This window comes from Branchiostoma lanceolatum, chromosome 15 (genome assembly GCF_035083965.1).
Source record: "Branchiostoma lanceolatum isolate klBraLanc5 chromosome 15, klBraLanc5.hap2, whole genome shotgun sequence".
Taxonomy (NCBI): domain Eukaryota; kingdom Metazoa; phylum Chordata; class Leptocardii; order Amphioxiformes; family Branchiostomatidae; genus Branchiostoma; species Branchiostoma lanceolatum.
The window spans coordinates 5650465-5666449 of NC_089736.1; the positions used below are offsets into that span (position 1 = coordinate 5650465).

The 15985-nt window shown below is 37.0% G+C and overlaps 1 protein-coding gene across 4 annotated transcripts in view; it reads left to right on the plus strand.

Moving 5' to 3' along the window:
• Positions 1 to 15985, plus strand: part of LOC136421149 (CTD small phosphatase-like protein) — a 35441-nt gene that overhangs the window by 1818 nt on the left and 17638 nt on the right. Inside the window, exons 1-2 of one of the 4 annotated variants that reach the window (XM_066408302.1) lie at positions 8843 to 8954; positions 15766 to 15807. The exons of 1 other annotated variant lie outside the window; for it this stretch is intronic. In XM_066408302.1, coding sequence (XP_066264399.1) covers positions 8858 to 8954; positions 15766 to 15807 — 139 coding nt within the window. In that variant the 5' untranslated portion in view covers positions 8843 to 8857. Of the gene's footprint in view, positions 1 to 8831; positions 8955 to 15765; positions 15808 to 15985 lie in introns of those variants that run through there. 2 more of the 4 variants (XM_066408303.1, XM_066408304.1) reach the window with 2 other exon arrangements.

Genomic DNA, 15985 nt, shown 5'->3' on the forward strand with positions numbered 1-15985 from the left:
CTCTCAGCTCAGTGACTTCTACGTCACAAAATTATAAGCCTGCGAAAATGGCTCCCTTGTGAACTTGTATGTATTAGAGAATTGTTTCCACTGCAACTCTGAAACTCTGCAAAAAACACTTTCTTCCTCAGTTCCTGACATGAAATAATGCCCCTGCGAAAGTAAATGAATTTACTGAATGTAACAGTCTATGAGTGGGATGTGCATTACTTAGACCATAAGGGGTTTCTCTGTAGTTGCAAATGAGTGCTGTGTGTATTCCAACGCTTGCTGTAGATGTGATCAATCTAATCTTTATGTAATGATCTCACAGGGAATCCAGTATGATGCTAATCCCTTACATGCCTGGCATGCTAATTTTGAAGTAGCTTCATATTAGGAGGTCTTACCTTTAAGACCTCTAAGATATGACAGTGACCCTGCATGCAGAACGTATCATACCCTGGGGCATACTTGAAAGCTTTTGCACAGTGTCACTGCCCAGATTTGCATGTTGTTTTTCTTATCATATTATGGTTGGGCATATGATGTGATCTTTCATGAAAAAGTGTATCATGTGTTGGGAGACAGAAGTTTTACTTTCTTGGCCTTATTTGATAAAAAGATGAGTGTGATTTCTGTTGTCAGTTACGGTAAATCACCAAATGTTGAATCTTTCACGTATGTTTTATTTTTGTGGTGACCTTTCTACCGCAAATTCAAGACACCATGAATATGCGGTCTCAATGTATCACTGCTGTACTGCCGAATTGTTTCAACAGCGAATTCACCGTATAAATCTCCTTTTCCCTCTTACCGCAAAATAGAGCCACCTGGAAAGTGAAGGAATCTACACTCCTTCAGTACATTGTATAGTATTCTTTTATTGATAAGACATAAACAAGTGTTTTATTAGATCAGGTATGAGTTTAAATCAAAGATGAAATATTTTTAGTTGATTGTTGATGATCATTAGACCTCCAAGACCTCAGTGAACAAAATAGGTTGCATCTATTTGATCAGGTGTTGATTTGCCACTGTTATATCCAACTGTCCTATAACGTGATGTATTTAACCTTCTCCCTGCTGCCTATCTCTGTATCTAACAGAAATGTTGTTCCAAAAATGCCACCATAGCCAGGAGATTGTTAAATGTTTTTGCAGACATATTGGAATGCTTTGAATATGAATGTAAAGCCTAACATTTAGAATGCAGACAATCACATCGAAAACACATGAAATGTAATTTTGTGACCTTTTTGGGGGAGATTTTTAAACATATATTTATATATTGTGGAACAGTCAGAGAGGAGCCCTAACATACATGTATCTGTCCAGCCTCAGGTTTTTAGATACAAACTGAAAGGCCTGAACCTTCCCTAGAGTACTATATGACATCACATACTTTCCTTGACAAATACGCTTGTTAGTACCAAGCCATCTGGCTTCTGAGTAGTAACATCCTTTATGCTGAAAGTTAAAGAACTTGAAAGGTGATACTTCAAGGCAAAATCCCTGCGGCAAGATGCGTACTTCCTTTAGAATAGTCTTTGTGGGCATGTCGGTCTACCATTTGCAAATGTTTTTAATGACAAACCATCTATACTAGAGCCTACCAGGCAGCTGAAATAATGTTATATGAGTTGTTTTTTTCTCTTTATTTTTTAGTAGGAACCAGACTTTATTGCTGCAGAATCATTACAAAGTAGTTGCGTATGTGATTGTGAAAGCAGTTGGGTCGCATGTGTTCCAAGGTATACATCAGCCAGATGGTGTAGGGTGTTAATAACCCAGACATGGTGACCCATGGGTAAGTAAGGGCACCATCCTCGCAGAATAACAGCCTCAGGCAGCGATCTCTGGTGTCACGGGCAGGATAGGAACCTTCTGGCAGTAGTACAAGCTGATACAGCAATATATGTATTTATGTAGCATATATGATACGTCTGCAATTATAAATGTACATTTGCACTTACTGCGAATTCATGTATTTTTACGGTGGTTTTATTTCGCAGTAGGACAGAAAGGGAGGTTTTCGGGGTGAGTTTCTGTGTCACGGGCAGCATAGCAACCCTCTGGTAGTAGTACAAGTTGATATAGCAATACATGTACGTGTATTTATGTAGCGTATACGATATGTCTGCAATTATAATGAATGTATATTTGCACTTATTGTTAATTCATGTATTTTCATGGTGGTTTTATTTTTACGGTAGGAGAGAAAGGGCAGTGTTTTCGATTTGTGGTGATACAGTTGTCAAGCAAGGAAGACATTTGCAGTGTCAAGAATTTGCTGTAGGGAGGTCAACGGGAAAATAAAACCACCGCAAAAGTTACAAGGGTTACAGTACATGCATTGGGACATCAACACTATCTTCCAATGTTTGATAGTAAACTTGTTGTTAGAACAGTAGTACAATAGACTTGAAAATGTATTTGTATTTTGACAGAGCTTTGCACAGTCATGTTTTTTCGATCTTCCCATTTATGACCTTCCTTAGGTTCACTGTGTAAGAGAAAACCGTGAATGCTTCAGGCTCTGAGCATGTGGAAGTAATTGAAGTTATTTTGTAGCTTTGACTCTGACTCTGAGACTTGATATGTTTGGCATGTAGAATTTTTTTCTGTCAGATTCACATTTCCTCCAGTTCATAATCATATGCACACATGACTGACTTGTCATTTTCCCCATTAAAAACTTGTTCAGTCAAAATTGCCCAAGAAGACCACTCGGGAAGAATAAAATCTGGTCTTTGTGGACCGTTTGCGTCAATGGGAAACAATGTCATAGGGACCACCAAAAGGTAGAACAAAGGTGTTCTAGTTCCTTTGTTATTCTATTACTGATACACCTTCATCATTAATAGATAAAACAATTAGGTTATTCTTATACTGTAAATCGTCTTATACTTAAATTTCACAGTGGTTTTATTATCGTAGTGACCTATTTACCGTAAATTCATGACACCACAAAAATGTTTCCCAAGTATGACAAAATTGTTTCAGCAAAAACCTTTTTTCCCTCCTACCACAAAATAAAACCACCGTGAAACTAAATTACTTCACAGTAACCAGAACAGTATTTAAGGGCAAACGAGGTGAAAATATGTTGTTTTATTTACATATATGGTAAGACCATGAAAGTAGTGTGTCTAAAGCGGTTATTGTATGTGTTCCACTCAAAGTACTTTTCAGGTTACATAAACAGCATGTAGTTTACATTACATGGTGTTGTTGACATGAAAACATAATTAACTACCTTTTTAAAGTATTTTTACTTACTGATAAAGATGTTTATAAACAAAAAGGAACGGTATACAATGAAGGCTGGTTGTGCTGAGGATTTCCGCATTGTCATTATCCATTTTGGCTTGAAATACTGGATGCACTTTTGTGCACCCAAAATTGGAGCTGTGCACCTAGATATTTGTGTAAACTGTAAGGTTATGTAAGCTCTGAAGTTAGGGAGTAAGAGTTATGATTATGTTTTGATGACGGTCTACTTTATTTTATGTTATGCACCGAGAACTTTTTCTGTGCACCTTCATTTTGATGTTACCTACATGTACACCAGGAATTCTCCCATAGGAATTTAGAGCAGTGCCTATTATAATATGATTATGAATGCTAACACTGCCTTTTTATAGCATTGCAAGATAGAATTTCCAGGTAAGCTTATGTTTTCAATAGTAGTTCTTCTGTTGTTTGAAAATGTATGTTATGGCTTACATGTATCCAGTTTACAAATGCATAAGTGTTGTCAGCAAAAATCTTATCCTATTATATTACATTATGATTTATATTATATTGTATTATAATATAGATGTCCGTATCACCTTTTTATGGCAAGTTGAAATTTCCCGAGTGAGCTTATGTTTTCAGCACTATCTACTGTGCATGTTATGTCCCAGATTGCAAGTACAATAATGTTGTCCGCATTGCTGGTAAAAGTCATATCCAATTGTACATTTATAAACGTTCATATTACCTTTTTATGGGATATTACATTTTTATGGGAAGTCGAATTTTCTGCGGTGAGCTTATGTTTCCAATGGTAGTTTTTGTGCTCTTTGAAAGTGTATGTTATGGCCCAGGCTTGCAAATACAATACTGCTGTCGGCATTGGCGGTAAAGTTCATAGATAAGGACCTCACGCTAAGAGTGGAGTGGGGGTAATTCAACAATGGTGATTGATGGTTATTGCGAAGGGCAGTTGCAAAGGGTCAAGGCAGCTGCAGGTCAAAGGTCAACAGCCATTCGGAGACCATAGTGGATATTCTCTTTTCTTTATTGTAGAGTCTAGCATGAAGGGTTTACATTTCTAAGAGGAGAAATATCTGACTAGAACTAGTCCCTAACAGTCTTTTTGGGTTGCCGGAAAAATGTTAGAAATTGGCCTAATATGGTGAATAGACTAGGGATAGAGTGTTGGCCTTGCATTCAGTAGGTTGAGGTTCAAGCCTTGGTAGGGTCATAACAAAAACTTGAAAAATGGTACTGTACATACTGCTTCTCTGCGTAGCACTCTGTGCTTATGCCTTTTAGTTATGGGAAAGAGTATGGAAGTTGAACACACACCACTACCAGTGGACTAGCCTAGTGGCCTGTGTCCCAAGGGCCATAGAAATGGATATGGGCACCGCCCTTAGTACATGAAATGTGTGGGAAAGGTTTTATATTTTGAAAACTTACAACAAAGATATCAATAGGAATACAATGAAGATACAATGATTTGTTGTGAACACCAAAGAAACACTGGTCTACCACTGTAACATAGTACTAGGATTTTGACATAGCCCAAACAAAACATGACATTTCATATTGTTCCGGTAGACAGGAGAAAATAATCAATAACCCTGTCATTAACATGACAATAACAATAAGCCATAAGTCATTGTGAACGTTGAATCTTTAAGAAAGGGTTTCGGATGTCTCCCATAATGCTAATGAAACGTTAGGAATAAAAGGTGCTGAATACGAGAGAAAGTCCTTTGAGACCGTAAGTCCTGTGCTAACAAATGACTGTACAATGGAGTCAACAGGGCTTAGCAGACTGCAGTCAAAATGATTTTGTAGGCATGCTGATTTTCCAGCATATTTGCTGATTTGAAAATAATAAGTATACTGACCCCATACCTTGTTATAATGTAAAGCAATTTCTTTTTCCTGATGTTGACAAAGTATTCTGACGATTTTTGTTCGAATGATGCAATATGTATCATGCGTCAATAGCCAATTGTTGTATTCATTAATATATTCAAAGCATTCACTTAAAAAGTAGGCCATCCTCAAATGATATCCTTTATATGGCAGCTGGTGACATATAAGAACCTATGATATCCATTTGTCCCCAATAACCAGTCACCTGGACTAAACTAAATAACGTATGACTGCAAATTCAGAGGCAGAAAAATGTGGTAAGGATATGTGGGAAAATGCATATAAGCCAGCAAAAATACTTGCCACGAACACGAAAGAGAGACAAACATATATTTTTTATTTTGTCGTTTGTTTCTGTTACCTTCTTACAAGGGCAGGGACAGGAATTGACTGCATAATTCTAGTGGAAGTTGGAAGTTCTCAGTTAAGTCTAGTCCCAAAAGAATTAGTATAATGTAATCTGCTAGGATACCAAAAAAGGTCATAGGAATAAAAATATGACAAATGAAGCATTCCTAAATCCAGTTTCACTTCAAAGACTTCAAGTTTAGGTGATTAGGTTCCATTTGCAGTAGGCGTCAGATAATTTCGCCCATTGAAAATCTCTGAAAAATGAGTGGACCATAACATAGTACTGTAAATCTTGCAACTTTCATGGTGGTTTTATTTCTGTAGTTTTCTGGGCAGCCTGTGAAAAGCAAATATGAAGGCTGGTGACCAAAAATGGTGACGATCCACTTTCTTAGCAGACACAATGGAGTCGATTGGACTGATCTCAGTCACAATTCTCTTCTTCTGGATTAAATTTTTAAAAGTTTTTAGATATGTATTGTGGCAACACAGATAACCTTTCAGTTTAACTAAACATATTGTACAATGTCTAAATTGCAAGTTGTGTGTGTATACTTGTGGTAGATTACCTCATTTATGTGTGTTCTTTCCATTCTTTGTTGCATCATTACAAATTACTGTTGTTTTCAGTAGTTTGCCTCTGCGTAAAACAGGTTTTGCAAGTTTGGTCAGACCACTACTTTTAAGTGCTGTAAATGCATTTACGTGCTTTGTTTGTGGTTTTAGTTCGTGGTAGGAGAGAAAATAAGGTTTTCGCAGTATTTGAAGTGTAACAACTCGGTTGTGCAGTAGAATACTAAACACATATTCATGGTGTTATGAATTCACAGTAAAAAGTCACTGCAAAAACATAAAAACAAAACCACGGTAAACATTTTAAAATTTACAGTATACCGGTACATGTATGTTGGTCTGCCATACAGGTACCCAAGGGTGAACAATGTCACTTTCATGATGTAGACAAAACCGTCAATCTAAAACATTCCTATACAGAAGGTACAAGAAGTAATGCCGCATAATGACTTTTCTGTGTTCTGGAAACTGGACTTGTCAATTTTATAGAGTGCCTGGTTGTGTTGAAGGTGAAGGGAACATACTATTATTGGTCCAAGGTTGAGGACAGGTTCTTGGCAAGGTTGACACTCGTCTGTTTGTGGTGTATGTAACTGCCAAGTTGTCCTCATCTGGATATAATGCAGCGATAGCTTCCTCAGGAGGTTGTGGTTGGAGCTGTAAATCTCCTGGGCTTGATGGTTTGCAGTGGTCGCTTGTGGAGGCGGAAATATGACTAAAGTTGTTTTCAGTGTTTTGTTGGTGTTGATGTTCGTCCATAGTTATTTGCAGACACGGTCAGTAGAGTAGCAGGAAGTGAGTGGGAAGATGGGTCACTCCAAAAGTCAGACCTGAATGGCAGGAAGTGGAGTTCAGAGTTTTTTAAAAACTAGTTGTCAATCATACATGACAGTCCAGGTCAAGGGGTCATTAGATGATTCTACTACTAATTCACAGGGAGGGTTTTTTGGCCTGTGTTTTTGCAATTTATATGTTTTCCATATGCTGAAGTGACAGGAAGTGATCAATGGATATATGTCATGTTAATCAATCCTTATTTGCATAATCGATGAACTATAATTAAACAAAGCATCAGCTGCAGGTGTCAAACCCAAAAGAACCCTCTTATCGAGAAGAGTAGGGGTAACCCAGTGTGCTTGCCTAAAAACACAAGCCATAGTGAACACACATTGTACATACCACTACTAGCTACTTGAAAAAGCATTATGCTTCACCTGAACTGGGAATGGCTAAAGACGAAGATTTGTCAGACCTAAAATTTTAAACAATGAATAAAAATCCATCATGTATTGTCGTATTATATTATTTTATTGATAAAGAATAATCCTATAATGCTCTATGCGTTTCCTTCATTCTGTCAGCCTGCACTATGTCAGAATATCAGTAAGAACTAAGAACATTACAGCAAGATCATTTCTCACGGACTCAGGGTTATACATTATCTATTCTATTCTGTATGATAATCCTATAATTCCGGATGTGTGTCCTTTCTTTTGTCAGTCTGCATGATGTCAGAATGTCAGTAAGAATAGTACAGAGATATCTAAACTCTGCCCAAAAATTTCGGAAAACTGAATTTGATCAATCATTTCTATATCATTACTTAATCAATTGTATAGTATTATATATCATTGGAAAGCTTATTTACAGTAATACCATATTTGTTATGATCCTTCATTCAAAGATTAAATACCAAAGCTGACTATGCAAGTTTGTCACAAAACAAACGTGCCGAAATCCCCTGGTAACACAGTGTCTGGCACTTGTTTGGGTGACCCACCCACGAAATCAGTCATGGTGCTCCCTGCACAAAAGTGTCATCATATTCATAACAAATAAGGAATGATTTTACAGGCAAATATGCACTTTTTTGTGACCTACTCACAGAAGAAGCATTGCTGCTTAACCCATGAAAATACAGTACTATCATAACAAACAGAATATCATTGTAAAGGGCAATAAATAAGCTTCCTAACGATATATAATACAATGCATTTCATATTTTTAGTTTTTACGAAAATATGATTGACCAAAAAGCAAATCAAAACCTCAGTCCGAGTGTGCACTATCTACATCTACAGACGACACCGTCTCTACTTAGGTCAGCTACATAGTTTGAATAGATGTTTTTACACCAGGCAGACAAACCCTAATCAAATTTCCCAGGAAACCTGCAGCTGTCAGCTGTAATGTTTCGCAGCCATCCCAAGCCGGTTGATGGATCTGTTTTTACTGAATAATAAATGAGAAAAGTGGAATTTAGGTGGCGGCTTGTCACTTTTCATATCTAGGTTGGAGAAAATGGATTTATGGTGACCAAAACGTTCTGCTGGATAAATCGTTATCAGTATGGAATATTGATTTATTATACAGTGTACTTTGTATTTGTTGCAAAAATCATGCAAAATCTTTTAGCAGGGTTCCCGAAATTCATTTTTGGGAAAAGGTACACTGGTGGCGTGGTGCACATGAAACCTTCAAGTATAGGTGCATAGAAAATCTTTTGGATGCACAGCCTAAAATGAAGCAGACAGCAAAATCCTACTCAAAAATAAAGAATTAAATGCAAAGCTCCAATTTTCAAAAGTGCATACGAACACAGAATTTTGAACCCTGATCTTTTAACTTTAAAAGCAAGGGATTTGTATTTTTATTCTGATTTGTCGCTGAGAGTTAATGTGACTTTGTTTACTTAACCAACCAGTTGGCCGTGACCCTTGTTGTTTATGCACTGAGGCCACATTTACTAAGCAAACAAAACTGCCACACTTCAGTACCAAAGGGTGCCTCAATAATGGCGGAGGGAATGATAAACACTTGTGTTTTGCAGCTAGAACTTTACGGTGCCCCTGAGTTTTTACCTGAGTTAAGCTGGTTTTCGCATCACGAAGGTGGGTGAAAGAGTTGAACATGGGTTTGTACTTTGTACATATGCCTTTGGGCTTGTTAAAGGGATAAAGAGGTACAAAAGTGTTGTTCAGGGTCTAAGTTAAGACTGACGTGTGTTTTTACAGGTGGGTGTTTTGATGTTTTTCTTGAGGGCAGAAATGTCTGCACCTTTAACTATACTGGATATAATGATTTAAGCTTATAACATACATTATATGTCACAGTACAGATTGGAATCCAGTGTAGAAAATGTTTTGTGATTAGCAGTATGACTAAGTCGCCAGTAGTACATGTAAACACAATAGTTGGGTTTACAAGTGCTTAACAGCTGGGCGTGATATACCAGTTTTATGTATTAAACATACTTTTAAAGCTATATTTTCAACACCAGCACACTCCATGTGTACATGCAAAGTGAGATTGTACAAGAAATGTAAGAAGCGAATGGTACAAACGTAGTTTGAGAATGTAGGACTTGCTTGGACCTGAACTTTGTTGTTTACCTTTCCTTTGTTTGCCTACACGTCTGACACGGAAATGGGCTGGGACTGTTTTGTTCCGAGGGATTTATACATGGTATTTGCTCGTGACTGCTTTTGTTTAGAATGTACAGTCATGTACCTAGGAATGAAATGGATATGAATACCCCCAGTAACAAAGTAGAAAAGTCCAAATTTGTTGCCAACACGTACTTAGTAAACATTCCAAGAATACCGCATGTTGTGTATGGATATCCTCACTGTAAAATTTAGTTGTTTTTGTGTGGACTTAATTTAATTGTAAAGGGGAGGTTTTTGCAGTGTTTCAAGTTTGTTGTTAAAACAATTCTATGAACACAAGTGATACACTGAAAGACATTTTTGTGGTGCCAGGATTTCACAGTAGAGAGCTTACTGCGGAAGAAAAAACAACGCGGAAAATTTCAAGATTTACAGAAATATGCGAAATTCTACCTGCAGTGTTTTTCAATTGGCTTTTAATAGTGCTATTGGAACATCGCACACAATATGTAATTTCTAAGCTTTTGTTTTCCGTTCTGGGAAGGCGTACATTTTCATTTGAAAATGCCCACGGCAACGTATGGGGAAAATTGACCAGACCTTTTGCTATGGCCTGGGGATTTCATGTGCGTCACGAATCGGAGACCTTTATCTTTGGGGAAATGCGCAATGTGCAGTGACGAGTGGCCTGATTGGAATTAAAAGGTGCTTGATTGTGATGGGGTCAGTAGAAACTGCTGTTGAGTCTGCGCAGTCCGAACCAAAAATTGCCTCGTAAATTGTGGGGCAGACGGTATGCAAATGAGCGTGCTGTTGGGGCGAGATCTGTGCCAAATGTGACACAACACTGCGGCATGTCCTGATTGATTTAACTAGTCGTTAAAAAGGGTCCTCGGGGGCAATGTTGGAACTATTGTCTGCAAAACATATTTTCCTTCTCAAGAAGGGTTATGTTTTCGGTAGTGGTGTAACAGTGTCCTTGGTTTAGCAGCATAACCAAGATACCATGGATGGATTGTTATGAATTTTGGTTTGTGGTTTGGTGATGTCCTATCAAAGAAATCATTAGATTTTGGGCCCCCTGGCGGCTTTCCTTAGTATTTCAGGAGAAGTATCGGTTTTTCTGTCACAATTTTTGTGGTGGCATCTATAGTGTTGAGGTCTATTTTTACTGTAACTAAAACAGATAAATTTTTCCCAAATTTATTAAGGTTTTTTTTTACCAAGATTGTTGCAAGGAAGCTTTTGAGTGTAGTTTGAATTTTGAATTGTAATTTTTCTTTTTGCCAAAAAAGGTATTCCATGATCCAGTAAGGCTTCATTCTCGTGTGTGGACACAAGCTTACACAAAGCTTCTGTTATGATTCATACATGCAAACTTCCAGTTATCGACTTCCGCATGGATATAAACATGTTTGTGTGCACAGAACGTATCGTATAAGGTCATATTTGCTTATAAAGGATGTTATTCCATCTACAGTTTCTAAATCTTTTGTCAGAAAAGATATCTTATGGAACAGTCAAAATTCCAATGCAACATTGACCAAACATCCAACGGAAACCTTGGTGAATTCTATTGTAACTACAAGACAATAACTCCTGATAACACATTGCAACTGAGATACCATGCTGGTGAAGCATTAAAAGGTGTCTACTTATTGTTGACAGTTGACTTTGCCACTGATAATTGATAAATACAAACAATTCACCAGCCAGGCTGATCGCCTGGAGTCCTGCGTATAAGCATTACGTGCTAGGACAGTGCTCATGAAAGATGACCAATTCCCGTTAAATCTTTTCTGTGTGCAATATAGATATCATTTTCATGAATTATTACAGAATAGGACCGTTGGTATGTGGATTATTTGCACTGTGAACTTGATATTTCACATCTATCCTGGATCATTCTCTAACACATTTTTGTCATGTTCATTGCACTACTAAGGTCAGGAAAGTTTCTAATGATCAAAAAGTCTTGTGACATTGACATTGAAATGCTTAGAATAGCTAGGATTGTACCTTCAGTTCTTTGGATTCCTTTGACAACACATAAATGTGAGTATGAAGGGGCAAGTGTGATTTTTAGGTCTCCTCCATTTTAGCAAAACAGAATTACTGTAAATTTGTTAATTTCACGGTGACATAATTTCGCAGTTGGAGGGTTTTTCGGTGTTTTTAAGTTTGTGTTTGAAACAGCATAAATAAAACGACCACATACATTTCATCTTTTTACAGTACTCAAACTAGCTGCTTTGCATCCACATTTGCAAGGGTAGACTTTGGGGATTCGAAACAAAAACCTTTCAGAGACTCAGAGTTGCTTTAACGAGCAGACCTGGAAATTTTATGTTTCCCCATTGCATAATCGATTTATCATTTGGCCTTACTGTTAGCGCCCGTCCCTTGCGGTTAAGCTATGACATCACAGCGAATCTATATCACACCCAGAAGACCAATAACAATTTTCACTGCCATTTTGTAGCCAGGCAACCACTTCAAAGTTCAATGATCCCCAGATACGGTTGGAGTGTTGTCCTTGAAACTGAATGACAAAACTCGTTATAATCAGTATCATCCTGTTTTTTTTATAGCGGCACACTCTTCATAAAAAAAGTGAAGTGGTACAGGTAGTTATATTACCTGAAAGTTAGATGCACATCTATTTTACCTACATGTATCTTGTACAGTAGCATTAAAATTCTGAGCCTACCCTACATGAGGTAAAGGGGGAGTTGTTAGATACATTGTCGTGATAACATCCTGTTTGCGCTAGATCACTGAGCGTCCGAAAATTTGTCAGATTGCTCAACAAATTTTTAACATTTTGTTTCCTTTTTGTCCTCTATATCATACTTTTATACCGTGTATCATATTCCGATTATGAAATCGAGGATCACACAAATTCGATTTCAATGCTTCGCTGAGCGATCGCCATGTAGAAAGGAGGCCTTAAGCAATTCGTGGAAACGACTCGAGCCGTGCTATAGATGCCCAGACGTGATAGTGTGAGATGTTAAGGAAAGGTGGTGATTATGGGATTTGAGGATCTGATAGGGAATGATGAATATTGATGGTAGTGATTTTGATGAGAGCACAAGACTGGATATATTATTATTACGCTCTGTGAAAGCAAAGAAAATATCCACAGTTATAGATATTTTAATCATACATTTTGTAGATATTTTATGACAAAATGGAGAAATTTTGAGGCAAACCTTTTCTAGATTTTGTTGCTTGTTTCAAAATGCCATGCATATTTTGCAGAACGCATTAAAATTTCTAAGCCTCTTTTAACATATTTTCCGTGTTCTCAACTTGAATCAGATGTACTTTAACTATTACAGTATTAGATATAATCATATAACACTCAGTGCGGGACGTACTATTAGAAGCATAAATGCCACTGTTGGAACACTATTCATCGTTTTTCGTGTTAAAGGTTTTGGCCTGTTTTAGAATTACATGGCCATGGATGATCAAACACATTTGTGGCTTGCCAGCCTTTGTACTGATGACTTTGTTGTGGTGAAGGTTAGTTGAATGTCACTTAACTTGTCATGTCAATGTGGTATAACTAATTAAAGCATCCTTTTTTATGCGTGGTTTGATAATGAAAAATCTTACGAAGGTGAAATTTAGTATCTTTGGCAGTTATCGGGTAATCCCTAAAATGGTATCAGTTTTATTGTGATCTATATTTAGAAGGACTCTTTTGTGTGGAAAAGATGAGATTCGTTTTCATTATGATAAAGATGTGAAATTCCTAAGGGAATAGACACCATAATGAGTATCAAATGCACTCTTCCACCTAAATGGCCACCATTACATGACAGCGCTGTGAATGTTATCAGAATCCTATTGTAGGAAACCCAGGGAGGTGTAATTTGATTGACACCTTATCTGTCCTTACTGCGTCCTATAAGGTGAAATGAAGGTTACTCTGTTCTATTATCACAGTTTACCACATTGGTTGCAATGGCAAGGGAGGCCGTTATACATAAATCAAAAAGATACGATGCCAAAATACGTGTTTTAATATGCAGATGAGAAAAAAATGAAGCTATTATTTCGGTCATGGTTTTTATTTCTTACATTAAGTTTGATACCGACTTAATTGATTGACTCTGGTTTTATTAATAGTATCATAGGACACAGCATGAAAAAGAGAAGCTACAAAATATTTGGCTAATACTTTATTCACTAATGCTAAACCTCATAGTTCTTCACTTAAAATCCATCAGAAGTCTTGAAGGTAATCTAGCACTGAGGCAGACGACAGTTCTTGTCTAATCAAGATGTTGTCAATTTCCTTATGCCACCTGTGACCACTAGTTTTACCTGACGGTGCTTTTAAGACATCTTAAATTGTAGAGCTATAAAAAGATGTGTTCCAAGGTTTTGTTCTATGTGTTTCTTTTGTAACGGGCATCAGTAAAATACTGTAAATCATGAAATGTTCACGGCGGTTTTGTTTTTGCAGCAACCTCTCCATTGTAGATTAATAACAAAGAATATGTGTTTCCAACTGTGCTACCAAATTCTTTAAACCGCAAACTTAAAGCATTTTGAAAAACTCATTTTCCTTTCTACTTCAAAATTAAGTCCCCACAAAAATAAATAAATTTGTGTATTGTTCATGCATTTGTATTTTACAATTAACTCCGGCTTCATAAAGTGTCAAGCAAGTTCAAATTTCACAAGCAGGTTTTACAGTATTCTAGGCACTGCGCACTGAGTGCACTGTACGCAATGTGAATTCACCTTGAGCTATTTTTACTCGTAACAACCTATTGGTAGACGTGTAGAAAATCTATTAATTTACCAGGAAAGCGTCGCTAAAAATAGCAAGCGAACTACTGAATCAGTTGTGTCATGCGGAAAGATGGTTACGAATGGTGGATGACTAACTTTGATAAAAATACCATATCTAGAAATAGAAAGTTTGAATTTTGTATTGTCCTTGCACGACCCTGACTTAAAGTTAAAGCCGACAGAATTTTTCAAATATTCTCTTCGGATAAGAAGTTGAATGAAAGGTTTTATTTAACAGAATGCTCCCTTGTTCCAGTACTGAAATGTGACAACACATTTTCGTAATCGTAAGAACAAAACGTTTCTTGCCCTAAAGTCTTGCTGTCAAGTCTAACAACCGTAGAGATGCTTATTGTGATCATTCCTGAAGGAAATCTCGTGAATATTTCATAGCGTCTTGTAAGACAGGGAATAAGGTTTGGCAGAAACATGTCAGGCTATCCCCTCAGGATCTTCTTCATATCTTACTTAAGATGGGTATCTCAAGACGACTGTAAAAGGACAAGCTTTCCCCTTAAGTGTTGCGTCAATCAACGATATTCTGTTATTGATTTTGAGTGAGGTGAAAGTATTGGACACAATCTTTGCACCATCTTGGCAAATCCGTTTCTCTTAATTTCAACGCATAAAAAAACATGCAACCTGAAATTTGTTGGGCAGGAAAAAATATTTAGATATTATATTGATTTTTCTTGTATTAATTTTTTTATTTTGGATGTAAATGATATGCTGTGAATCACTTGTGACTCAGCAAGGTGATGCTGATATCACCCATCATTTGTGACAAAGGATTGCTATAGTCACGATGCCCCTTTCTGCGCTGCTATGCTATACAGGTATATATTTAGATATTTATCTGTGGAATGTGGATTCGTGGTTGTCTATATACATTAATTTAGTTCTATTTCTGAATTGGCAAAGCATGTATTCTCATAATAGCTGGTCTAGAAAAATGCCCTGCTGAAAGACATTCTTCCCAATTTGCTTGTGAATCACAGAAATTTAGCACCACCTTTTTACAGTAAAATCTTGGGTACCAAATAACCAACTGAAAATTGCAGTCAAAGTATTTTCTAAAAGTAAAAGATGGAGTAAATTGACACAGACATCTAATTTTTGTGGGTGCGCCAGTGCACTTAGATATTTAGGGTTGCCCAACTTAAGGTACTATTGTACACTAGTATACAGTATATTCTTGAAATTTAAGTGTCAGAAAACATGATAAAACCTCTTGTACATGTACTACTTGTTTGAAAATTTTAAGTTAGCTATAGAATTTCAGATTGAAGCTCTGAAGAGAAGCAATATTTACGATTTGTGGACATTCTACGCCGACATTCTTATGTTATGCGCCCAGGTTTTTTCCTGTGCACCTAAACCTATTCCCAAAAATATTTTTTTGATCCCTCAAGCTGTCAGTTCTTTTGCCAATTACCAACTGAAGATTGCGGCAAAACTATTTTTCTGAAAGTAAAAGCTGTTGGTTCTTTTGTCACTACAGTTGGAACGGGAAGAAGGGACCAGTTTCTCAGCCATCATGCAGGTTGGTTAGGGTTCTAATTTAACCATCGCTGTTGTGACGTTGCTTCCCCATAATGTGCTGTATTTTATTTACTGTTGTCTTGTTGTTGTTTTGCAGACCTGTGCTTGTACTTGTGCTGAGGGTTTGCATGCCTCTTTTTATGAGGCGTAGTGGCCCTCTTAATTGACCGTTGAATATT